Here is a 25,659-nt window from a genome sequence, read left to right on the forward strand (position 1 = left end):
AAAGCTGAGAGGCGCAGATATGAGGAGGCAGCACGGCGTAGCGGATGGAAGCCTGAGAATCAGCCCCAAAATTTCTTGGGGGGGGCTCAGGGAGAGTGTGGCAGAGTCAGGAGTCAGACCTGAGCCAACTCTCCCTGTTTATCGTGAGGAGCCAAGGAGGAGACCAGAACCAGAGACTGTGAAGGAGTTAATGGGGAAATTGGAGGAGAGAGAAATGAGGGAGTTGCTGTGTTGGTGCTTTTGCATGGAATTCGCCCGACGGAACGTGTTGGGGATTTGATGGCACCTGGGTTAGCGCTCCATACTCGTCCTGAGGTGCGTGTTAGTCGGCTGGTGAAGTTGGTGCCAGCCTCACGCACCAGGCCTCCTGTGCACATCCCTAGCCTTGCACATCCTGTGCCAACACTGCTCTCAAGATCTCCAGTACGCCTTCACGGTCTAGCCCATCCTGTGCTACCTCCACACTCCAGTCCTCCGGTAGCAGCTCCCCGCTCCAGGCTTCCTGTGCGTGTCCTCGATCCAGTACCACCAGTTCCAGCACCATGCACCAGGCCTTCAGTGTGCCTTGCCTGTTCAGCGCAGCCAGCGCTTTTCTCCTCTCCTGCGCTGCTGGAGTCTCCCGCCTGTTTAGCGCAGCCAGAGCCTTTCTCCTCTACAGCGCTGCCGGATCCTCCCGCCTGTTCAGCGCAGCCAGAGCCTTCCTCCTCTACAGCGCTGCCGGAGCCTCCCGCCTGTTTAGCGCAGCCAGAGCCTTTCTCCTCTCCTACGCTGCCGGAGTCTCCCGCCTGTTCAGCGCAGCCAGAGCTGCCAGCCTGCATGGAGAAGCCAGAGCTGCCAGCCTGCATGGAGCAGCCAGAGCTGTCAGTCCGCATAGAGCAGCCAGAGCTGTCAGTCCGCATAGAGCAGCCAGAGATGTCAGTCTGCATGGAGCAGCCAGAGATGTCAGTCTGCATGGAGCAGCCAGAGATGTCAGTCTGCATGGAGCAGCCAGAGATGTCAGTCTGCATGGAGCAGCCAGAGCTGTCAGTCTGCATGGAGCAGCCAGAGCTGCCAGTCTGCAAGGAGCAGCCAGAGCTGTCAGTCTGCATGGAGCAGCCAGAGCTGTGAGTCTGCATGGAGCAGCCAGAGCTGCCAGTCTGCATGAAGCAGCCAGTCTGCATGGAGCAGCCAGAGCTGTCAGTCTGCATGGAGCAGCCAGAGCTGCCAGTCTGCATGGAGCAGCCAGAGCTGCCAGTCTGCATGAAGCAGCCAGAGCTGTCAGTCTGCATGGAGCAGCCAGAGCTGCCAGTCTGCATGGAGCTGCCAGTCTGCAAGGAGCAGCCAGAGCTGTCAGTCTACATGAAGCAGCCCGAGCTGCCAGTCTGCATGAAGCAGCCAGTCTACATGGAGCAGCCAGAGCTGCCAGTCTGCATGAAGCAGCCAGAGCTGTCAGTCTGCATGGAACAGTCAGAGCTGTCAGTCTGCATGGAGCAGCCAGAGCTGTCAGTCTACATGAAGCAGCCCGAGCTGCCAGTCTGCATGAAGCAGCCAGTCTACATGGAGCAGCCAGAGATGTCAGTCTGCATGAAGCAGCCAGAGCTGTCAGTCTGCATGGAGCAGCCAGTCTGCATGGAGCAGCCAGTCTGCATGGAGCTGCCAGTCTGCATGGAGCTGCCAGTCTGCATGGAGCTGCCAGTCTGCAAGGAGCTGTCAGTCTGCACGGAGCTGTCAGTCTGCACGGAGCTGCCAGTCTGTAAGGAGCTGCCAGTCTGCAAGGAGCTGCCAGTCAGCACGGAGCCGCCAGAGCGGTCAGTCTGTAAGAAGCCGCCAGAGCTGTCAGCCTATATGGAGCAGCTAGTGCCGCCAGTCTGCCCAGCGCCGCCAGTGCCCCCAGTCTGCCCAGCGTCGCCAGTCTGCCCAGCGCCGTCAGTCTGCCCAGCATCGCCAGTCTGCCCAGCGTCGCCAGTCTGCCCAGCGTCGCCAGTCTGCCCAGCGCCGTCAGTCTGCCCAGCATCGCCAGTCTGCCCAGCATCGCCAGTCTGCCCAGCGTCGTCAGTCTGCCCAGCACCGCCAGTATGCCCAGCGCCGCCAGTCTGCCCAGCGCCGCCAGTCTGCCCAGCATCGCCAGTCTGCCCAGCGCCGCCAGTCTGCCCAGCGCCGCCAGATCTGCCAGTCAACCAGACTCTTCCAGATCTGCCAGTCAACCAGACTCTTCCAGATCTGCCAGTCAACCAGACTCTTCCAGATCTGCCAGTCAACCAGACTCTTCCAGATCTGCCAGTCAGCCAGGATCTGCCAGTCAGCCAGGATCTGCCAGTCAGCCAGGATCTGCTGAAACCACCAGCCAGCCAGGAGCTGGTAGATCTATCTACCTGCCTGAGCTTCCTCTCACTCCTGAGCTTCCTCTCACTCCTGAGCTTCCTCTCACTCCTGAGCTTCCTCTCACTCCTGAGCTTCCTCTCACTCCTGAGCTTCCTCTCACTCCTGAGCTTCCTCTCACTCCTGAGCTTTCTCTCACTCCTGAGCTTTCTCTCACTCCTGAGCTTTCTCTCACTCCTGAGCTTTCTCTCACTCCCGAGCTTCCCTCAGTCCCGAGCTGCCTCGGTCCCGAGCTGTCCTTCAGTCCCGATCTGCTCCTCAGTCCAGTGGGGTTCTGGGTGGGGACTACTAGGCCATGGTCGGCGGCGAGGGTGGACTATCCAGGGACGAAGGGAGAGGGGACTAAGACATTAAAGGAGTGGGGTCCACGTCCCGCGCCGGAGCCGCCACCATGGACAGACGCCCACCCGGACCCTCCCTATTGTTTTGAGGTGCGTTCGGGAGTCCGCACCTTAGGGGGTTCTGTCACGCCCTGGTCAAAGTATTTTGTGTTTATCTTTATGTATTTGGTCAGGCCAGGGTGTGGCATGGGGTTTTTGTAATTGTGGTGTGTTTGTCTTGGGGTTTTGGTGGTGGTATTGGGATTGTAGCTTAGTGGGTTGTCTAGCAAGGTCTATGGCTGTCTGGAGTGGTTCTCAATCAGAGGCAGGTGCTTATCGTTGTCTCTGATTGGGAACCATATTTAGGCAGCCATATTCTTTGAGTTTGTCGTGGGTGATTGTCCTTAGTGTCTTACTTGTACTCTCTGTTAGTTTGCACTAGATAGGCTGTTTTCGGTTTTCATTACGTTTATTGTTTTGTAGTGTTTAGTGTTTAGTCGTGTTTACGTTTTGTTTAATAAATATGGATCGCAATCGACACGCTGCAGTTTGGTCCGACTCTCCTTCATCACCACTAGAAAACCGTTACAACACTACCGTTCAAAAGTTTGGGGTCACTTAGAAATGTCCTTGTTTTTGAAAGAAAAGCAAATTTTTTGTCCATTAAAATAACATCAAATTGATGAGAAATACAGTGTAGACATTGTTAATGTTGTAAATTACTATTGTAGCTGGAAATGGCAGATTTTTTATGGAATATCTACATAGGCGTACAGAGGCCCATTATCAGCAACCATCAAATCAAATCAAATCAAATTTTATTTGTCACATACACATGGTTAGCAGATGTTAATGCGAGTGTAGCGAAATGCTTGTGCTTCTAGTTCCGACAATGCAGTAATAACCAACAAGTAATCTAACTAACAATTCCAAAACTACTGTCTTATACACACAAGTGTAAAGGGATAAAGAATATGTACATAAAGATATATGGATGAGTGATGGTACAGAGCGGCATAGGCAAGATACAGTAGATGGTATCGAGTACAGTATATACATATGAGATGAGTATGTAAACAAAGTGGCATAGTTAAAGTGGCTAGTGATACATGTATTACATAAAGATGCAGTAGATGATATAGAGTACAGTATATACGTATACATATGAGATTAATAATGTCGGGTATGTAAACATTATATTAGGTAGCATTGTTTAAAGTGGCTAGTGATATATTTTACATCATTCCCATCAATTCCCATTATTAAAGTGGCTGGAGTTGAGTCAGTGTGTTGGCAGCAGCCACTCAATGTTAGTGGTGGCTGTTTAACAGTCTGATGGCCTTGAGATAGAAGCTGTTTTTCAGTCTCTCGGTCCCAGCTTTGATGCACCTGTACTGACCTCGCCTTCTGGATGATAGCGGGGTGAACAGGCAGTGGCTCGGGTGGTTGTTGTCCTTGAGGATCTTTATGGCCTTCCTGTAACATCGGGTGGTGTAGGTGTCCTGGAGGGCAGGTAGTTTGCCCCCGGTGATGCGTTGTGCAGACCTCACTACCCTCTGGAGAGCCTTACGGTTTTGGGGGCGGAGCAGTTGCCGTACCAGGCGGTGATACAGCCCGCCAGGATGCTCTCGATTGTGCATCTGTAGAAGTTTGTGAGTGCTTTTGGTGACAAGCCGAATTTCTTCAGCCTCCTGAGGTTGAAGAGGCGCTGCTGCGCCTTCTTCACGATGCTGTCTGTGTGGGTGGACCAATTCCTGTGTTCCAATGGTACATTGTGTTAGTTAATCCAAGTTTATAATTTTAAAAGAATAATTGATCATTTTGCAATGATGTTAGCATAGCTGAAAACTGTTGTTTTGATTAAATAAGCAATAAAACTGGCCTTCTTAGACTAGTTGAGTATCTGGACGAGCCTGATTACAGGCTCAAAATGGCCAGAAACAAAGAACTTTGTTCTGAAACTCGTCAGTCTATTCTTGTTCTGAGAAATGAAGGCTATTCCATGTGAGAAATTGCCAAGAAACTGAAGATCTGGTACAACACTGTGTATTACTTCCTTCACAGAACAGCGCAAACTGGCGCTAACCAGAATAGAAAGAGGACTGGGAGGCCCCGGTGCACAACTGAGCAAGAGGACAAGTACATTAGAGCGTCTAGTGTCTAGCCTCACATGTCCTCATCTGGCAGCTTCATTGAATAGTACCCGCAAAACACCAGTCTAAACATCCAAATTAAAGAGGCGATTCTGGGAACTTGGCCTTCTAGGCAGAGATGCAAAGAAAAAGCCATATCTCAGACTGGCCAATAAAAACAAAAGATTAAGATGGGTAAAATAAAACAGACACCGGACAGAGGAAGATTGGAAAAAAGTGTTATGGACAGACAAATCTAAATTTGCGGTGTTTGGATCACAAAGAAGAAAATTTGAGAGACGCAGAATTTTTTTTAAGATGCTAGAGGAGTACTTGACGCCATCTGTCAAGCATGGTGGATGGTCTGGGAGTGCTTTGGTGGTGGTAAAGTGGGGGATTTGTACAGGGTAAAAGGGATCTTGAAGAAGGAAGGCTATCACTCCATTTTGCAATGCCATGCCATACCCTGTGGACAGCGCTTAATTGTAGCCAATTTCCTCCAACAACAGGACAATGACCCAAAGCACAGCTCCAAACTATGCAATGACTATTTAGGGAAAAAGCAGTCAGCTGGTGTTCTGTGTATAATGGAGTGGCCAGCACAGTCACCGGATCTCAACCCTATTGAGCTGTTGTGGGAACAGCTTGACCGTATGGTACGTAAGAAGTGCCCATCAAGCCAATCCTACTTGTGGGAGTCGCTTCAGGAAGCATGGGGTGGAATCTCTTCAGATTACCTCAACAAATTGACAACTAGAATGCCAAAGGTCTCTGCAAGGCTGCAAATTGAGGATTCTTTGACAAAAGCAAAGTTTGAAGGACAATTATTATTTCAATTAAAATCATTGTTTATAACCTTGTCATTGTCTTGACTATATTTCCTCTTCATTTTGCAACTCATTTCATGTATGTTTTCATGGAAAACAAGGACATTTCTAAGTGACCCCAAATTTTTGAACAGTAGTGTACATTACAAACTAACTCTAAGGATTTGATAAGGGCAGGATTTGTCAACTTCCTAAATGATATCACATATTCAGTAAGGAACCTGGGCCTTGTATGGTCTCAGCTGTAGCTCGTTAGGTGTTTGAAAGTCGCTGTTTCATGTCAGGCTTTCTGAGTCATGTAAACATTCAACCACAGTGTTCTAGACTACTCTCTCTGTTCTATAACTCAAAATGAGACATTTAAAGCTTTTATGTCAGAGGGTCAGATTGTGCAGTAACTTCTGGTCAAAATGGAGGCATTTCAAGTCAATGAGTCATCTCTGTGAATCTCCACTCCTCCTCCAATGCTTATCCTCGTGCTATCAATCTCTAGCACAGAACGGCCTGCTTTTTAACACCATGCCAAGCATATAAGCACATCTTCCTTGACAGATGAAGAGGAATCGTGCCCAAATTTGGGGGTGTTGTGTGGGGAGGCTGAAGAGAGCTACTTCACTTAGTCTGGGACAGCTGGTAGGGACGTACTAGAGCTCTTTCTCTCCTCTCTCTGTTGATTTTTCAATCACTCTCTTTCTTCTCTCTCCCACCTTCTCTCTCTGTCCTTGTCTCTGTCACTCTGTATTCCTCTCTCTCCACTCTCTCTTTCTTTTCCACTGACTAAACAGGTCCAATGAGGCCCACTGCCACACCAGGGTGTATAAGTGATACTATATCGAATACAACAACTGACTCATAGCTGACACTGACATCTCACCAAAGTAACTTCCCACACATGTGTCTGATGGAAGACAAAATGACCTGGCACAGCACTTACCAGGGATCTACCATTCTCCATTAGTCACATTAATAGCACCAAACTGTTCCCAATTCAGTTCGTACAGTAGTGTAAGGCCCAACTACCATTGTCCTTTAGTCACATTAACTAGCACTAAACTGTTCCCGAGTCAGTTCTTACCAGGGGCACAGTTAGGGAAATCGGTATCTTGAGCATCCCGAGATGTTACATAGAATTTCTGTCTCTCGGGCCTCCCGAGTGGTGCAGTGGTCTAAGGGACTGCATCGAAGTTGCTAGCTGTGACACTAGAGTTCCTGGTTCGAGTCCAGGGTCTGTCGCATCCGGCTGTGACTGGAAGACCCATGGGGCGGTGTACAATTGGCCCAGCGCTGTCCGGGTTAGGTGAGGGTTTGGTCGGCAGGTATGTCCTTGTCACATCACAACTCCTGTGGCGGGCCGGGCGCATGCAGGCTGACACGGTTGCCAGGTGTACGGTGTTTCCTCCGACACATTGATGTGGCTGGCTTCCAGGTTAAGCAGGCATTGTGTCAAGAAGCAGTGCGGCTTGGTTGGGTTGTGTCCCGGAGTATGCATGGCTCTCGACCTTTGCCTCTCCGAGTCCGTACGGGACTTGCAGCGATCAGACAAGACTATGACTATCAATTGGATACCATGAAAAAGGTGTAAAAATGAATAATAAAAAAAAAGATTTTCTGTCTACCAAAAATGTGTATATTGACCATACCAAGATGTTATATACATTTCTGCCTCAAATTCAAATTGTTATCTTCAACATTGCAAGATGTTAGGATTTCTGCCTCGACCAGAAATTGACATCTTGATGTTTGTGATGTTTTGTATGTAATTGGGTTCTGATGAAGAGATGTTATCCTACCAGGAACTAAATTTCCCATGGGAGAGTGCTGTGTCTGTCAGGGAGGTGTGTCCTGGGGACATATAAGGGGCAACATGAAATCCACATGTACTAACCAGGGGCACAGTTGTCTACCAGGGCTCCTAGGGCCTTGCCGTCCCTCCAGTCACGGTGGAAGTTGTTGATGGGCAGCTCAGGCACCTTGTTCCGGATCCAGCCAAGCAGCCTCTGCTTCGGGGTCAGTTCCTTGGCCTCCTCATCATCCTCGTCCTCCCACATGGGCATGGAGATGGAGTAGTGCAAGATCAGAGTCCAGATCAGACCCAGGATCAACTTCAGGTTCCCATCCACGATGGCCTTGGAGTCTGGAGGGGAGAGAAACACAGATCTAGAATTAGATTTTAGTTCCCATTCATCATGGTAAGAAGCAATGTTATGTGTATGGCTTTTTCTCAGGCCAAATGGACTGTTTGGTATCTGATTCTATCTGAGTCTTTAGATAAATCAAAATGGCCTTGTGATTACATCTACATTTTAGTCATTTAGCAGACGCTCTTATTCAGAGCGACTTACTATCACATCTATCAAGTCTGACCTGACTTCCACTCTCTCACCCCACCCCAGACACTCCTCTCCAACACAAGAGTGACTGAGTATCCCTGGTATTCCACATACAGACAATGGGGCATGGTTGGGCTCAACAGCTGAGGACATAGAGTATGTTGATATGGAATCCTTCCCTAAGTCAACAGCACTTGCATTTCAATTGCTTTGAAAGTACTTTGGAAAATAAGTTCTTAGTGTGAGATAAATCCAGGAAGATGCACTAAGTAGTAGGACAGTAAAGAGGCTGGTAATCATGCCAACAAACTTAACCAGTGTTCTTAGATCAGATTCTTAGATCAGTCATTTCTCTTCGTACCTCTTCAGAACTAACCAAACTCAGAGACTATACATAAACCAAACAATAGCCTCATACTTTGATTAAGAGTAGACAAACTAGAGAGGGTAAAGTGTACCCAAAACCATTGTCAAATAGGCTAATACATACAGAGTTGAAGTCGGATGTTTACATACACCTTAGCCAAATACATTTAAACTAAGCTTTTCACAATTCCTGACATTTAATCCTAGTAATCATTCCCTTTTTTAGGTCAGTTAGGATCACCACTTTATTTTCAGAATGTGAAATGTCAGAATAATAATAGAGAGAATGATTTATTTCAGCTTTAATTTATTTCATCACATTCCCAGTGGGTCAGAAGTTTACATACACTCAATTAGTATTTGGTAGCATTGCCTTTAAATTGTTTAACTTGGGTCAAACGTTTCGGGTAGCCTTCCACAAGCTTCCCACAATAAGACAGGTGAATTGTGGCCCATTCCTCCTGACAGAGCTGGGGTAACTGAGTCAGGTTTGTAGGCCTCCTTGCTCGCACACACTTTTTCAGTTCTGCCCACACATTTTCTATGGGATTGAGGTCAGGGCTTTGTGATGGCCACTCCAATACATTGACTTTGTTGTCCTTAAGCCATTTTGCCACAACTTTGGAATTATGCTTGGGGTCATTGTCCATTTGGAAGACCCATTTGCGACCAAGCTTCAACTTCCTGACATATATCTTGAGATATTAATTCAATATATCCACGTCATTTTCCTGACATCAATTTTGTGAAGTGCACCAGTCCCTCCTGCAGCAAAGCACCCCCACAACATGATGCTGCCACCCCCGTGCTTCACGGTTGGGATGGTATTCTTTGGCTTGCAAGCCTCCCCCTTTTTCCTCCAAACATAACGATGGTCATTATGGCCAAACAGTTTTTGTTTCATCAGACCAGAGGACATTTCTCCAAAAAGTACAATCTTTGTCCCCATGTGCAGTTGCGGTTTTGGAGCAGTGGCTTCTTCCTTGCTGAGCAGCCTTTCAGGTTATGTCGATATTGGACTCGTTTTGCTGTGGATATAGATATTTTTGTACCTGTTTCCTCCAGTATCTTCACAAGGTCCTTTGCAGTTGTTCTGGGATTGATTTGCACTTTTTGCACCAAAGTACGTTCATCTCTAGGAGACAGAACACGTCTCCTTCCTGAGCGGTATAACGGCTGCGTGGTCCCATGGTGTTTATACTTGGGTGCTATTGTTTGTACAGATGAATGTGGTACCTTCAGGAGTTTGGAAATTGCTCCCAAGGATGAATAAAACTTGTGGAGGTCTACAATTGTTTTTTGAAGTCTTGACTGATTTCTTTTGATTTTCCCATGATGTCAAGCGAAGAGGCACTATGAAGGTAGGCCTTGAAATACATCCACAGATACACCTCAAATTGACCCTAATGATGTCAATTAGCCTATCAGAAGCTTCTAAAGCCATGACATAATTTTCTTCAATTTTACAAGCTGTTTAAAGACACAGTCAACTTAGTGTATGTCAACTCCTGACCCACTGGAATTGTCATACAGTGAATTATAAGTGAAATAATCTGTCTGTAAACCAAAATTACTTGTGTCATGCACAAAGTAGATGTCCTAACCGACTTGCAAAAACTATAGTTTGTTAACAAGACATTTGTGGAGTGGTTGAAATACGAGTGTGAATGACTCCAACCTAAGTGTATGTAAACTTACGACTTCAACTGTATATATATATATAAGGGCCATTTTTCAACTTCATATTCATCATCTCCAGCACCAGCCCAACATCAACATATGTGAACATGGCAGGTTTCTATGTTTTGTAGTAAAAAATATAGAGGAAGATACACAGTAATCCATGTCTTGTATACTCAATGTATTCAGGGAGGGAATGGGCAAGACAAAAGATTGATGTTCCTTTGAACGGGGTATGGTAGTTGGTGCCAGGCGCATCGGTTTGTGTCATGAACTGCACCACTGCCTTGATTTTCAAGCTCAACAGGTAGGAGGGTTGTTTGGCTTGATGTAGTTTTAATACTGCCTATCACCACCTATCAAAAGGTGTGTGCCAGTGACACGTACTCAGTATCACGTACTCAGTTGCTGTGACAACACAGAAAAGTCATTTCATGGTTTGTTTTCACTGTTCACTTGGTGTTGCTGCATCAAGTCTCAAGAGGCAGGCGTCAGGAGAGGAATGACAGCGCTGCCGTTATCGTGTCCCGTTTATGTCAGACTGACAAGGTCGCAAGTATAAACACCTTCTCTGCCTGCCACTCCCCAACAAACACACTTTGAGGTGGGAATTGTGTGAATGACCCCTAACTTCTTTGCTGACACTATACTGCAGGATGTTGGGACATTCCAGAGGTATGAGGTCCATCGCTCTCCATAGAGACTACCCCCGGGCATCACGACACACACGCCATGCCCTTCACAACCACCCGCTCAAAGCGGCGGTCACACTAGGAATTTCATCGCGCAGTGTGGGGAGAGAAATCAGTCACCAGTGTCATGGGTTTAATAACCCATCTACTTGGTGAAATGTGAGTCTGGAAAACGCTAGCTAGGCTTCTCATAGTCCTAACCCTTATCATATCATAAGATGGTTATGTAAACATACTGTACAGTAGACAAAATTAAAGAAATAACTAGCCAAGGTGCTTAAAGAGCACTTTTCATGTCTCATTTGTTGGGTGTCTCTTCAGCAGTCAACTACAGTAAAGGGCATATTTCCTTCTAAACAAAAACCCTCTGTCTGTGTCTTTGTGACACATCAATATTGAAATGAATCAAAATGTCAATATGAAGAGTTTCTTTCCAAAACGCTAAATCCACCAATTTTTCACATTTGTTTTCATCAGAAATGATAACTTATGGGTACATTTGTGTGTGTAAAATATTGCTGTTCTCAGATATATAATTCATAGATTATATTCTATTATTTTTTGCTAAATGCTATTTAGTGCATTCGGAAAGTTTTCAGACCCCTTCCCTTTTTCCACATTTTGTTACGTTACAGCCTTATTCTAAAATGTAAACATATAAAAATAAATCCTCATCAATTTACACACAATACCCCATTCTGACAAAGCGAGAACATGTTTTTGGAAATTGTTGCAAATTTTATATTCATAAAAAAATAGAAATACCTTATTTACGTAAGTATTCAGACCCTTTGCTATTAGACTCGAAATTGATCTCAGGTGCATCCTGTTTGACCATCCTTGAGATGTTTCTACAACTTTATTGGAGTCTACCAGTGGTAAATTAAATGAATTTGACATGATTTGGAAAGGCACACACCTGTCTATATAAGGTCCCACAGTTGACAATGAATGTCAGAGCAAAAACAAAGCCATGAAGGACTTGTCAAGGCACAGATCTGGGGAAGGGTACCAAAACATTTCTGCAGCATTGAAGGTCCTCAAGAACAGATTGGCCTCCATCATTCTTAAATGGAAGAAGTTTGGAACCACCAAGACTCTTCCTAGAGCTGGCCGCCCGGCCAAACTGAGCAATCAGGGGATAAGTGCCTTGGTCAGGGAGGTGACAGAGCTCCAGAGTTCCTCTGTGAACCAGAAGGAAGCCTTTTTAATGTTATATATATATATATATATATATTTTTTTTTTGTACTTTTTATTAGTAGTTAAAGTCTTGTCCCAATGCTTCAACTCCCATATGGACTCGGGGGAGGCGAAGGTCGAGAGCCATGCATCCTGTCACGTTCTGTATTCATAACAGCTTTCATGGTGAAAAACTGCTAAAGAATTTCAAGCATTTTTGTTAAGGAAAACACTGTTCACTGCTGGTCCACACATATGTGACGAAGCAGATGATTATAAGAATGTGTATAAAACCTTGGTTGTACATGTAAATGTAGCCCTACACGTCTATGTAATATAGCCTGTACTAAAGTAGCAACGATTATTTATGTCGGTCTGCAAGTGCGATTCCAACAAGAAGCTTCTCAGTAAATGTATTTTGGCTGCACTTCTCTTCTCAACATGCTAACACAATAAATGTAATTCTACATTTCAAAAGAAAAACGTATATTTCTGCTGGTATTCAAACTTGCAGAACATAGCAAAAAATCACCAGAAGCCAGGCTTGCAACACTGTCAGCTAATCTGTCAGCTAAACCAATGCGTGTTTTAAAAACGTTCATTAGCAGATGGTGCCGTTTGACTGCTGTTAAGGACGCTCTCATGGTAAAGTGTTCTATCCCTTCCAACTACGGCAGTGATTTTAAAGAGTTAATATTGAGTTTGAACCGGATATAATCACAGCTACCTGGTGACGTTAGCATAGGGCTAAATTTACCAGGTTGCATGATGGGAACAGCTTTTGATCACGTGCAACTGCGTCAATTATTTAAATTGGCTTACGCTTGAACTTAAAACTTGTTTGCAGGTATGGCGCCAACATGTCCAGGATGCCCTCTTACCTCATACATACACTTAGGCTACTGTTCAGTATCTCTATTTACCTAGTCTCTCGTCGACTGACTATTGAGCATTAGTTCTGGGTTAACCGAGATAACTTATTATCTAAAGCTACTGCTAAGTTTGCCCCCTGCTTATTCAACCAGTACACAACCTGGCCAGTATAAAATGACATTATTGCAACCAGCTCTATCCACTGGAAGTACTGTATGTGTCTATGTCTAGCTAGTAGCTGCTGCTAAGGGAGTCCAGGCTCCACAGAGTCCAAGGTTCAGCAATCTATGCCTCAATCACTCATCCCGGGGTTTAGCTACCTCTTTGAACAGAATACCTCTATGATTATCCCTAACACATTGCACATGCTTGCAGCCAGCCTAAACCTCACCTCATGACCACACCATCCCAGGAGGATTCTAGCCATGCACCCACTGTTCAGCTAGACTGGGCCTAGATCAGTTTTGTATTACAGCCAACTCCTATCATCTTTCTCATAATTCCTCTGATCTACAAAACAATGAACATAGGATTTGGCTATGCAGCCCTAACTGATCTGGGACCACCAGGCTATTTTAGTGTTAAGCAAGCCATAGAGTTAGTGGCTGTCGACATAAACTCATTTCCTGTCCCTCACTTCCTGTCCCTTGGCCTGACTCATCTGATCTTCAGTGAGTGTGATTATGAGGTGCGGGAGTGAGTGCAGAGTGAGAGGGGTGTGTGTGTTGTGGGTGTGTCCGTCTGTGCACGCATGCACAACATTGTTGTGTGTTATTCTCATTAACATGGTCTTACTGAATTTTCAGAGGCCAGAGTGATGGCCTGCCACTGCCCACCTCAGTAGATTTGAGAGTTTAGGATGGATGGCTGGCTTCAGCTTTGGCCCTGACATTTTTTTATTAAAACTTTATTTAACTAGTCAAGTCAGTTAAGAACAAATTCTTATTTACAATGATGTAACTACCCCGTCCAAACCCTAACCCAGACAACACTGGGCCAATTGTGCATCGCCTTCTGGTATTCCAGAGAGCTGACTAACCCATGCCTACTTTGTGAAAGCCATGCATCAGTAGAGCACCTGACAAACTGGCAGTGGCGTGTATAAATACAATTATAAAATCAGTTATATTCCGTCTCTCTCTGTGTTTACATCCTTTTCAGTAAATTAGCAAGTGGCTGAATCTCCCTGGAGAAATCATCCGAGCGAGGGAAAGAGCGCCTCTCTGTCTCAGTATGTGTACCCCATGTATCTGATGCTATCTGGACCAAAATAATATAACATGTTGCCGCCGTAGCATTTGATTGATTGATGCCAGCAAGCATATGGTCTCCCTTTTTTCAATATTTTTGCCATGGACAGCCACATGATTTTTAGCAACATTGATTAGACTAAATTGTTTTTGGTATCTTTAAGTTTGTTTTTAGTGTATTAAACTAAGCATATATAGTCTTGTTGATTTGATGATGCTTAAATGTTTAAGTTGAAATGGTGCTGGAATAGCAGAGGCAGTGCTCCTGTTGTCTTTGTGCTGACTTGCGGTAACTCTGTGGTTCTAAATCTTGCTTGACCATACTGCAGGTGATATAACTGTTTGGTATGTGCAATATTTGCTTCATGAACTGCTCTCCAGTTTTGTAATGAAACACAAACGTATGCGTTGTTGAATTTATTCTGACAATGTGTGACTTGTCTTTTTGTTGTCTAGGCCTTATTGTATATCACGTTGGCGTATGAACAAATAGGTTATAGAGCAAACAACACAATTATCACAACCTAATATGGATTTTTTACTGGCTTAGCTTCATCAGTGATTTTACCCACGCACCTCTACTGCAAACTGGGTTTACAGAGGTGCCATAATACTGCAGTGTGGATGGATGTTTAGTCACTCAGCTGAATGATTCAAATTGGTCTTTCAATAATATGTGGTCGACAATCTAAGATCCACTAATGTGTAAACACATATTATTACTCTACTGTGTATTAAGTACAAATATTTTGTGAAATGACACTGACAGTCTATAATGAATGTATTATCCATTGATTAATTAATAACTGGTGAATTCATTTCTGTAGAGTCTATATTGTAACCTAAAGATAATAGATTTATGAATCAGTAAAAAAGCTATTATCTTGATATATTTTGTTAAAATAAATAAAGGCACATGTATTGTCCTGTTCTGTTACTCCCTCTGTCCCGATTATGCACCGGAGTTTGATTGAACTCCCTCTCCTTCTCTCTCTCTCTCTCTCTCTCTCTCTCTCTCTCTCTCTCTCTCTCTCTCTCTCCTCCCCCTTTCTCTCCCAAAGATGAATAACAATAAATAAAGAATTGCCCCCAAAAGCTTAATTATTACTTACCAATAGACACCAACTTGATGTGTTCCCCGTCCAAGAATTCAAGGGCCACCGACACATTTTCCAGTTTCATCTGTCTGAAGTTGGGTCTATTGTGATGCTTTCTGTACATCTTCTTCTGACTCAGAACTTCTAGGAGCCCGATCAGCTTTAAACCGTCGCCAACATCCTTCTGTAAGTCAGTGATGCTCTTGTTGATGCACTTGAGGTGCTCATTGCACCACCTGGTAAAAGTATTCTGTTGTATTTTCTTCCATGGTGCATCCTCGGCAAGGTCCTTCTCTGTAGCCGGCATCTCGTCTTCCTTGTCCCCTTCAGAGGTGTCAGTGCCCTGGTAGTACTGTGGTGGATGGCTGTGGTCATAGTAATGTGCATTATTGCTTGACATGCTGGCAGTTTCTGTGTGTGGCTTTTTATACCGAAAGATAGACCGATGTGTGAAATTATCTGCAAAAAAGTTTAGCTTGTCGATGCCAAGCATGCGCACTATTCGCTGTTGTAAAAGTTCAAAACTTGGAGAGATGAGTTTTAAAAACTGTTCCCCCAAAGACTTTTCGGATGTGAAGAAGTCACTTCTTGTTAGGTAGGAGAATGATGAATTAAATGGTCCGATTTACAGTCCGATTTACAGCCGGTCACTGGTTGTTAATTGGCAGTGGTTTGACAAATGTAGTTTCTGTTTCTTAATAGATAGGCTTAGAGAATAATGTCAATGATGCTTCAGTTCAGTTTGTTCTATAGCTGGTGAGTATTAAAGCAGCAGTTTCACGCACAGTAGTTCATTGAGGTCTGTATGAAAGTCAGTTAAACTTGAATGGTGTGAGGTGTGCAAGAGTGGAGTATATAAAGGAACCATTGTACTACGTCACACCCGTCGTAGACCACCATGTCATAACTACAATCATAGCCTATTTTCTATATGTGAATAACGGGAGGGGTCAGAATTGGCCATAAGGGATGATATGGCAGTGATTCATTCACTGTGGGTCAGATCCTGTGCATGCAGCAACAGTTGTGACATTGCGCTCTATTTTTAGACACTCCGATATGGGTTGTGGAGCCTAGGACTTCTTGAGAGTGGTTAAACAATTGATCCAAGACAGGAAAATTATGTATCCTAAAATCAAGTGGGCCTCATTATGTGGCTTAGTTGCGGAATGTATTTGGTATTTTATGATTATTTTGTACTTTTGTACTTTTGTACCCTTTTTCCCCTTTGCTAAATCCTTGTAATAGCCTAATCTTTCAATTGATAGGATATATTATTTTCGCAAAGAGAGAGATTTAGGAAGGCCTCATAAAACTTGAGGTCCCATAGCCTATTGCTAGTAGTTCATTGAGCTACAAAGCCACTGCATTATGTACAGCTGAAGTTGGAAGTTTATATACACTTAGGTTGGAGTCATTAAAACTAGTTTTTTCAACCACTCCACAAATTTCTTGTTAACGAACTATAGGTTTGGCAAGTCGAGTAGGACATCTACTTTGTGCATGACACAAGTAATTTTTCCAACAATGGGTTACAGACAGATTATTTCACTTATAATTCACTGTATCACAATTCCAGTGGGCCAGAAGTTGACATAAACTAAGTTGATTGGGCTTTTAAACAGCTTGGAAAATTCCAGAAAATGAAGTCATGGCTATAGAAGCTTCTGATAGGCTAATTGACATCATTTGAGTCAATTGGAGGTGTACCTGTGGATGTATTTCAGGCCTACTTTCAAACTCAGTGCCTCAGTGCCTCTTCGCTTGAAATCATAGGAAAATCAAAAGAAATCAGCCAAGACCTCAGAAAAAGAATTCTAGACATCCACAAGTCTGGTTTATCCTTGGGAGCAATTTCCAAATGGCTGAACTTAGGGAACATTTCTAATTTCTGTTTCATATTTCTGTTTTCCTCAACAATGTATTTTCTGTATGATTAAACATGTGCAAGTATGTCTTGAGGAATGAAGGTTGGTAACTCAGTTTCCTAAGGGATAAAGCTTACATGGAAATAAAGTACTCGACATTGAAGGGATTTGATTCTCAATTGTTGTTATATAATTCATATAATCCGCAACGAACATTAGTAAGGTACCATGTTACTGTTCTGATTCTTGAGAGGGGAATGTGGTGGAAGAATCAGAATTAGTTAGGGAACATAGATAATTAAGATGTCTTATCTGCATAATATGCTAATATGATATGCTTGTTATTAGAATGTATCGCTTTGGACTCTGGTGTTGGCAGTTACCATTCTTCCCTCAGCTGGTGCTCAGTCATCTGGGACCCAGAGAGGAGAGAAGTCAGACTTGCCTTTTACTTGTCCCTGGTGCTATGCAGAATATCAGAAAGAGAAAGAGGACAGGAGGGAACATTGTCTTCATATGTGAATGTGTCTTTACCTATTCATAAACCATGTGAAGGGATGGCGTGATTAATGGGGAACCAATTACCTGTCTCCACAATGTCGGTGCGCCAGTCACTCCCTCCTTTGGCCTTGGGGGAGATAAGGTTTGAGACAACATATGTGTGGGGTAGTGTCTGGAGCCATTGTATGTCATCTCTAATGTTGTACTGGAATAGTGTATGACCTAGAGGCTCACTCCCCTCAGTGAGCTTGTCCAGGCATGTGGTCAAGAAGGGGTTTTACTTGAGATGGAAGTATCTGCAGTTGACAATTGATTCATGCCATAGGTGTTTGTGTTTTTGTGCTATGAAGCACCAGGAATGAGATCGGAGCCTCGTCTTAGGGGCCAAACTGAACGATAAGAACAGAGTTTATAGCAAGTGCTATCTGGCTGCGGGATACTCACCTTGTGACCCGTTCCAAACATATGTGGTTTGTTATGTAGACTAGGGGGTGGATCTTTGCTATAAAAGATTTTAGTAGCCTTTTTGTCATGGCTCTCAACAAATCATCTGAGGGTGGTTTGTCGACCAGCCATCGCAATTGCAGAATTCTCGCTAATAAAGATTCAGTTTAAGTATGACTCTGACTTGTGTGATACATTTGTCTCTCTTCATTTGATAATACAGAAATTAACCACCCCTCTCTCTTACACGTGGACATGGATGAACGCTTCTCCCTCTCTGTCATGGGTGCCATGGTTGCCCTTAGTTTGAAGATGTAATCTGGAGACAGGTGTTTTATACAGACAAAATCAAAAAACATGATGCGTAGAGTCTGGGCCTGATCCTCCATGGCCATCTAGTCGGTGACTTCCGGCATCTCCGGTCCCCCATCCTCAGGGTCTGGTGGGCAGAATGGCACGGCTGGCGTGGATCCAAGTAGACCTCTCAGCTACGCGAACAGCAGTGGGGGTAATCAGCATCACCTGGTATGGTCCAGTCCACCTCTGCTGGTTCCAATGCTTTCGTCTCAGGTGTTTCACCACCACCCAGTCACCTGGTTGCAGTTTGTATAGGATCCCCACCAGAGGCTGGGGCAGAGACACGTTCACCCTGGGAAAAATAGCCTTCAGAACATTGTTTAGAGCAGTACAATAACTTACCATGTCATCGTCACAGCCCATCAGTGTCAACTTGTTCTGTGGGAAGGGGGAATTGATCATCCTCATTGGTCTACCTGTCAGAACCTCATGAGGAGCCAATCCAGTCGTTCTGTGGGGCTGCCCTTGCATGTACATCAGAGCCAGGGGCATCACAGTGACCCAGGAAAGCCCTGTCTCTGCCATAAACTTCACCATCTTCAATTTTAGGGTCTGATTAGCACGTTCAACTAAACCGCCTGATTGCGGCCTATAGCTACAATGGGTCCTGAGGTCTTTCTGCAGACTCTCAGACAAGTTCTGTATCACCAGGTTCACAAAGTGAGAGCCATTGTGGCTGGTTAATTTAGATGGTAATTGTAAAAGTAATTTAACAATTCCTATATGTGTTCATTAACCAATTCAATTAAAATCACTCTTTTAAGATCCTTATTTGCATAAAATAGACAGAGACCAGTCTACCAAAATTAGCCAATATAATTTATTCTCGAGAGCGCTGGACATAGAACCATGTAGAACAGTTTATATATCACATATGACATCATAGGTTTTAAAATGTCTCTCCTCCTCTCGACCAGGACAAAGCAGGTTCAAAAGTTCATTCCAACCCACTAGCGCACATACCTGACACACTATATCTGGATTAACTCCTGAAGTCTCACCATAGTTTATTACCAATTAGCAGACAGTTCCAGATAAGGAAAACCTGGAGGGGCTCTCGCTGTCTTATTATCACCACAAAGTTATAGCTGAGTTTCAAATGTCTCAACTGGCCAATTGCCAGGGAAAATGCAGAGCGCCAGATTCAAATAAAATGCTATAAAATTCAAACATTCATTCAATCACACGTGTAAGATACTCAATTAAACCTACACTCGTTGTGAATCCAGCCAACATGTCAGATTTTAAAAATGCTTTTCGGCGAAAGCATAAGAAGCTATTATCTGATAGCCTGCATCCATCTGCACCAGCAGTAAACAAAGGAGCTAGCGTAGCAGGCACTACACAAAATGCTGAAATAAAATATAAAATATGCATTACCTTTGACGAGCTTCTTTTGTTGGCACTCCAATATGTCCCATAAACATCACAATTGGTCCTTTTGTACGATTAATTCCGTCCATATATATCGAAAATGTCCATTTATAAAGCGCGTTTGATCCAGAAAAAAAAACAGCTTAGAAAAACACAACGTCACTACAAAATATTTCAAAAGTTGCCTATAAACTTTGCCAAAATATTTCAAACTACTTTTGTAATACAACGTTAGGTATTTTTAAACATTAATAATCGATCAAAATGTAGACGGGGCAATCTGTATTCAATACATGAACGAAACGATACCAGCTCTGCTCTTCACGTCTTACACAACTCACAAAAGTGTCCCCTGTTCCGAGATGGCCTACTTCCTCATAAGACAAAAAAATAACCTCAACCATATTCCAAAGACTGGCGACATCGTGTGGAAGCGGTAGGAACTGAAAATAGGTTCCTATTAAATATCCAATGGCAAAGACAATATAGGGGAAAGAGATGGGAAGAAAAAAATCTGAACAGTTAGTCCTCTGGGTTTTGCCTGCTACATAAGTTCTGTTATACTCACAGACATGATTCGAACAGTTTTAGAAACTTCAGAGTGTTTTCTATCCAAATCTATGATTATATATGCATATCTTATATTCTTGGCATGAGTAGCAGGAAGTTGAAATTGGGCACGCTATTTATCCAAAAGTGAAAATTCTGCCCCCCAGCTTTATTAAATAATGCACACTCTAGAATGCCCTTCAAGCCAGAAATGAATATTCAACAATTCTATGGTATAATAAGGCCAGAGGAGGTATGGTATATGGCCAATATATAACGGCTAATGGCTGTTCTTATGTAAGATTCAATGCAGAGTTCCTGTATATTGGCTATGTACAACAAACCCCTTAGGTGCCTTATTGCTATTATAAACTGGTTACCAATGTAATAAGACTAGTAAATAATATTTTTTGTCATACCCATGTATGATATACCTCGGCTTTCAGTCAATCAGCAGTTAGGGCTCAAACCACCTGCTCTATAATTCATCCACAGAGTATGATATACAATAACAACAAGAAAAATCAAAATGACCAGGTCTCCTTTTTCTTTTTTTAAAGAGGTATTTTGACCTAATAACCTGTTACTACAGGGACAACGTGGGAAAATAAAACGCTTTAAATATTGTATGACTGTTTTATTTCTGTGTGTTTTCAGGCCTTGTGGGCGATCCTGAAGATAGTGTTGTTGTGCGAGACTCAGCAGCAGACATAGACAGAGCAGTGACACCGGATGCCATCCACCACACTGCTAGGCCCTCTCCACCATGCCGCAAGGTCAGAATGAAGGGATACACCGTTTCTGGGCCACGTATTTGAAACATATTTTTGAGTCGTTTTTCATGAACATGGCCGAAAGTCATGTTTATAGTTCCTCTCCACCATTTTTCAGGCCATCTCCACCATGTCGCTAGTTCAGCATCGTTTCTAGGCATCTCTCCTCCTTCTAGGCCTTTTCTTCTCTTGACTTTATGTTGCGATTGGCAACTTTCATAAATTAGGTGCATTTCCGCCACTGACCTCGTTCATCTTTCAGTCACCCATTTGGGTTTAACCAATTAGGAGTTGGCACGTGGGTACCTGCTTCTATAAACCAATGAGGAGATGGGAGAGCCACGACTTGCAGCGCGATATGCGTCAGGAATAGAACTGACTGCTGTTTTAGCGCTTGGCAACACAGACGCCGTTGGCGCACACGAGCAATGTGGGTGCAATAATTGAATAATATAGATTTGTATTTTGCCTGTAATACCCTGACTACACCGATCACGGGGTCAATACATTTAGAAATCAATATTGACCGTTTTATGTGCGGATTATTTGTCGGAGTAGAGGACCTTGTGCATTTAAGGTAAAATAACAACTCAATGTGTATATCCCAGGACAAATTAGGTAGCAGCAGCAAGCTAGCTAAATAGGACAAATTAGCTAGCAAGTGCAAGCAAGCTAGCTAAATTGCCATAAGTGTTTAATGCTTTTCAACCTGTCCCCAAATGAATGTAATTGGTTCAGAGTTAGTTTTGATATTTTAACCTGCGTGTTGTGATCGTGTTTGGTGTAGGGGGACAAAATAAAGTTCTGCACGAAGCCGCGAGCATTGCAAATTAAATGTAGAAATCCATGTTATTCAATTATTGCACCCACACTGCTCACGTGCTTCCGACGCAGATCCTGCCTCTCCCAACTCCTCATTGGTTTATAGAAGCAGGTACCCATGTGCCGTGGGTGACTGAAAGATGAACTGTTTTGCCGGTAGTTGTGGTAGTACAATGAAAGTTTAGACGATGAAAAAGCCTGGAAGGAGGAGAGATGACTAGAAACTATTCGGTTGGCCGTTTTATGTGTGAATTAATTGTCGTAGAGGTCCTTGTGCATTTCAGGTAAAATAACAACTCAATGTTTATATCCCAGGACAAATTAGCTAGCAACAGCAAGCTAGCTAAATAGGACAAATTAACGTTAGCTAGCAAGTGCAAGCTAACTAGCTAAATTGCCATACATGTTTAATGATTTTCGACCTGTCCCCAAATTAATGTCATTGGTTCAGAGTTTGTTTTGATATTTTAACCTGCGTGTCGTGATCGCGTTTGGTGTGGGGGGGCAAAATAAATGTATGCACGATGGCGCACGCGGTCTGGGTTCCGTGTTACTCTCGTTCCCGAGAGAGCGGCATACTGGTAAGTCAACTTTGTTTTCAAACTTTGTAATCGTCTGTAAAGTTGTTTTTACATGCAGTCATGCAAACTAGATATATATTTTGTTTAAAAGCCTGTTGTTTCTTTGGAGCTAGCTAAGTTATCACTAGCTAGTTAGGTGGATAATAATGTGATGTACAGTAACGTTACAATATTACTGATTGACGATATAGCCTTGTCACTACTAGTTGGCAAATTGGTTGATATGGGGTGCAGTAGGCTAGCGTCGTTGTTATTCGTTGGGTCCCTTGACAAAATTATGTTATTTTTGACTTGGTAAAATAAGATAATGGTTGTGTGCACTCTCACTAGATAGAATTGTGTGGTTTGGTGGCAGATTTTAAAAAGAAAATCAACATATACACTATCATCAGCAATTCTCAATCAGATGAGATGCACAGCAAACCCCATATTGAATGTCATTCATAAATGTGGACTCAAATTATTGTTAATATTCCAATTCTCTAGGCCCTCCATTGCCAATCCTGAAGCCCCCTGTCCCGAGCAGGAAAGACTAGGAAAAAGTGTTGGCTTAAAGTACAACTTCCTATTGAGAAAATTAGACCACTCAATGTCCTGTTTATATTTACTGACATGAAAAGAAGCATATACAAGCAATCTATTAAATGTATTTTGTAAATCCCCTTTTACATCAGCAGTTATCACAAAGTGCTTATACAGATACCCAGCCTAAAACCCCAAAGAGCAAGCAATGCAGATGTGGAGGAAACCTAGAGAGGAACCAGGCTCTAAGGCGTGGCCAGCTGTTTAGCCAGATTATTCTTCAAGATGTTTAAACATTCATAGATGACCAGCAGTAACAAATAATATAGGTTTATAGAGGGTGCAATAGTTCAGCACCTCAGGAGTAAATGCCAGTTGGCTCTTCAAGGCTGAGCATTTAGAGGTTGAGACAGTAGGTCCGGTAGAGAGAGACGGAATCAAACAGTGGGTCTGGGACAAGGTAGTACCTCCGGTGAGCCTTGAGCAGGTCAGGGTTCCATAGCTGCAGACAGAAACAGCAGAGACTGGATCAGCAGCACAACTAGGTGGACTGGAGACAGGGACAGCCAAGAGTCGTCCGGCCAGGTAGCCCTGAGGCATGGTCTTAGAGCTCATGTTCTGCATCCTTTATTTAACTTGAGTGTAGACTAAGCTCTAGAGGTTTGTAACTTGACATGATTTAGCCTACTTGTCAATCCAGATCTAAATATTGGATATACTTTTTACTGTACACTGTTGATAGTAATTTTTCCCAAGCTAATCACTGAATGGCCTAGTACAATGATGTGGTCAGGTTGAGACTTCTAAGTCATAATAACACAGAACACACACACACACACACACACATCAGATTGCAAGGTCAAGTACAATGAGCAGTTGGGAAAATGAAGTCTGCTTTGTGGGTTGCCAGATATACACACCCAATCTTAATTCATTTGTTTTATTGTGTTTATTATGGATTCCCATTAGCTGCTGCCAAGACAGCAGTTGCTCTTCTTCGAGTCCAGAAAAATTAAGGCAGTTATACAATTTTAAAAACATTACAATACATTCACAACACATTAAGTGTGTGCCCTCAGGCCACTTCTACTACCACATATCTACAACAACAAAATCCTTGTGTACGTGTGTGTACAGTGTGTATGTTATTGTGTGTATGCATGTCTCTTCACAGTCCCCGCTGTCCCATAGGGTGTATTTTTATCTGTCATTTAAATCTAATTTTACTGCTTACATGAGTTTGTTATTGTGGAATAGAGTTCCATGTAATCATGGCTCTATACTACTGTGTGCCTCCCTTAGTCTGTTCTGTTTAGGTTAGTGTGTAGTCAAGGCTTTGTCATTAAAATTATATTGTGCCCATTTTTCAGATCTGCCAACCTGCTCAGTGGGTGACAGGTAAAACTGTCTTTCCACCAAGCTGTTCTAGGCCTGGAATGGCACTCTGGAACTTCCAGAGGCTTGTAATTCTTTTAACTTGGGGAAATTGTTCCTCTCTCTTTTAGATCTGACACCCCTATTAGCTCAACCACAGTCATCACAGCTGCAGTTTGCCCCTGTATCTGCTACACCGGTCATGACAGCTGATACAGGTAATTATCACATGCATGTATACACACATGCACACACTCCCTCGCTTTGGGGCTCTATTCAATCCGTCCACTTTAGCCGACATCCACATAGTGGTTGTTTTGGCGGTGTCTCAGGTGGAACTGTGTTAGAGCTGTCAAATTCACAAGCGGTTCCTGGCATTATACCTAAAGCGGACATTGCCATTGACTGCACGGAGTCGCATTAACAGAAATCTCATGCAGCCCTGTTTACAAGTTAGAACACTGGAATTTGAGATGTAATCTACACTTAGATTAGGTTGATCGAAATCCTCATTATTTAGTTGAATGATTTTGAATTTGAGCGGCAAGAATTCTATAGAACCTACATTTTCTCGTTCTGAACTTGTAACAAGAGTAGGACGGGTGTAGTTTTGTGACAATGATCAAGAGCTGCTGCTTACTGATTTGATAGATCCAACGCAGTTACACCTCAGACACCGCCAAAACATCAGCTATGTGGGTGTCGGCTATCTCCGGTTAACACTTGATCTGATTTAGTCTAGGTCTTATACTCACAGTCTATTTAGTTGTATAATTATTGTCAGTTAAGAAAATTGTGCCTCTCTTTTAGATATGCCACCCCCAGCAGATCAGCTGCTGTCACAGCAGTCCTCTGCTGTGGTATTTAATTTACCGGCTGTACCAGTTCCTACTACACTGGACGTGAAGGGAGAAACTTTTCAGGATTCCCAGATGGATACAGGTAATACCGCTCAACAACATGTCTGTATGTACATCTGTTGGTGTGACTGAGCATATGTAATATAATTCTGAATTACCTGTATCCATCTGGGAATCCTCAAAAGTTTCTCCCTTCACGGCCAGTGTAGTTGGAACTGGTGTTCCAACTACACTTAAAGTTAAAATAATTATACAACAAAACAGAGTGATTGATTGAGTGAGTGTGCATACGTGTGTGTGATAATTACCTGGACCACATCACACTGCTTCAGGTCTACAAGCCTCTGGAAGTTCCAGCGTGCCACTTCAGGCCTGGAACAGCTAGGTGGAAACAACAGCTCGGGACAATAAAAGTCCACTAAAATGTGCAGTTTTGTCACAAAACAACCCCACAGATGTCTCAAGTCAGGGGAACGTGCAATTGGCATGTTGACTGCAGGAATGTTTACCAGATAATTTAATGTTAATT

The 25,659-nt window shown here is 43.5% G+C and overlaps 1 protein-coding gene across 1 annotated transcript in view; it reads right to left on the reverse strand.

Moving 5' to 3' along the window:
• Window positions 1-15,505, reverse strand: part of LOC112232475 (filamin-C-like) — a 59,695-nt gene extending 44,190 nt beyond the window's left edge. The window contains exons 1-2 of the mRNA XM_024399487.2: window positions 15,121-15,505; window positions 7,523-7,771 (exon numbers count right to left, since the gene is read on the reverse strand). Coding sequence (XP_024255255.1) covers window positions 7,523-7,771; window positions 15,121-15,505 — 634 coding nt within the window. The remainder of the gene's footprint in view (window positions 1-7,522; window positions 7,772-15,120) is intronic.
• Window positions 15,506-25,659: the final 10,154 nt, after the last annotated feature.

Source organism: Oncorhynchus tshawytscha, linkage group LG06 (genome assembly GCF_018296145.1).
Source record: "Oncorhynchus tshawytscha isolate Ot180627B linkage group LG06, Otsh_v2.0, whole genome shotgun sequence".
Taxonomy (NCBI): Eukaryota; Metazoa; Chordata; class Actinopteri; order Salmoniformes; family Salmonidae; genus Oncorhynchus; species Oncorhynchus tshawytscha.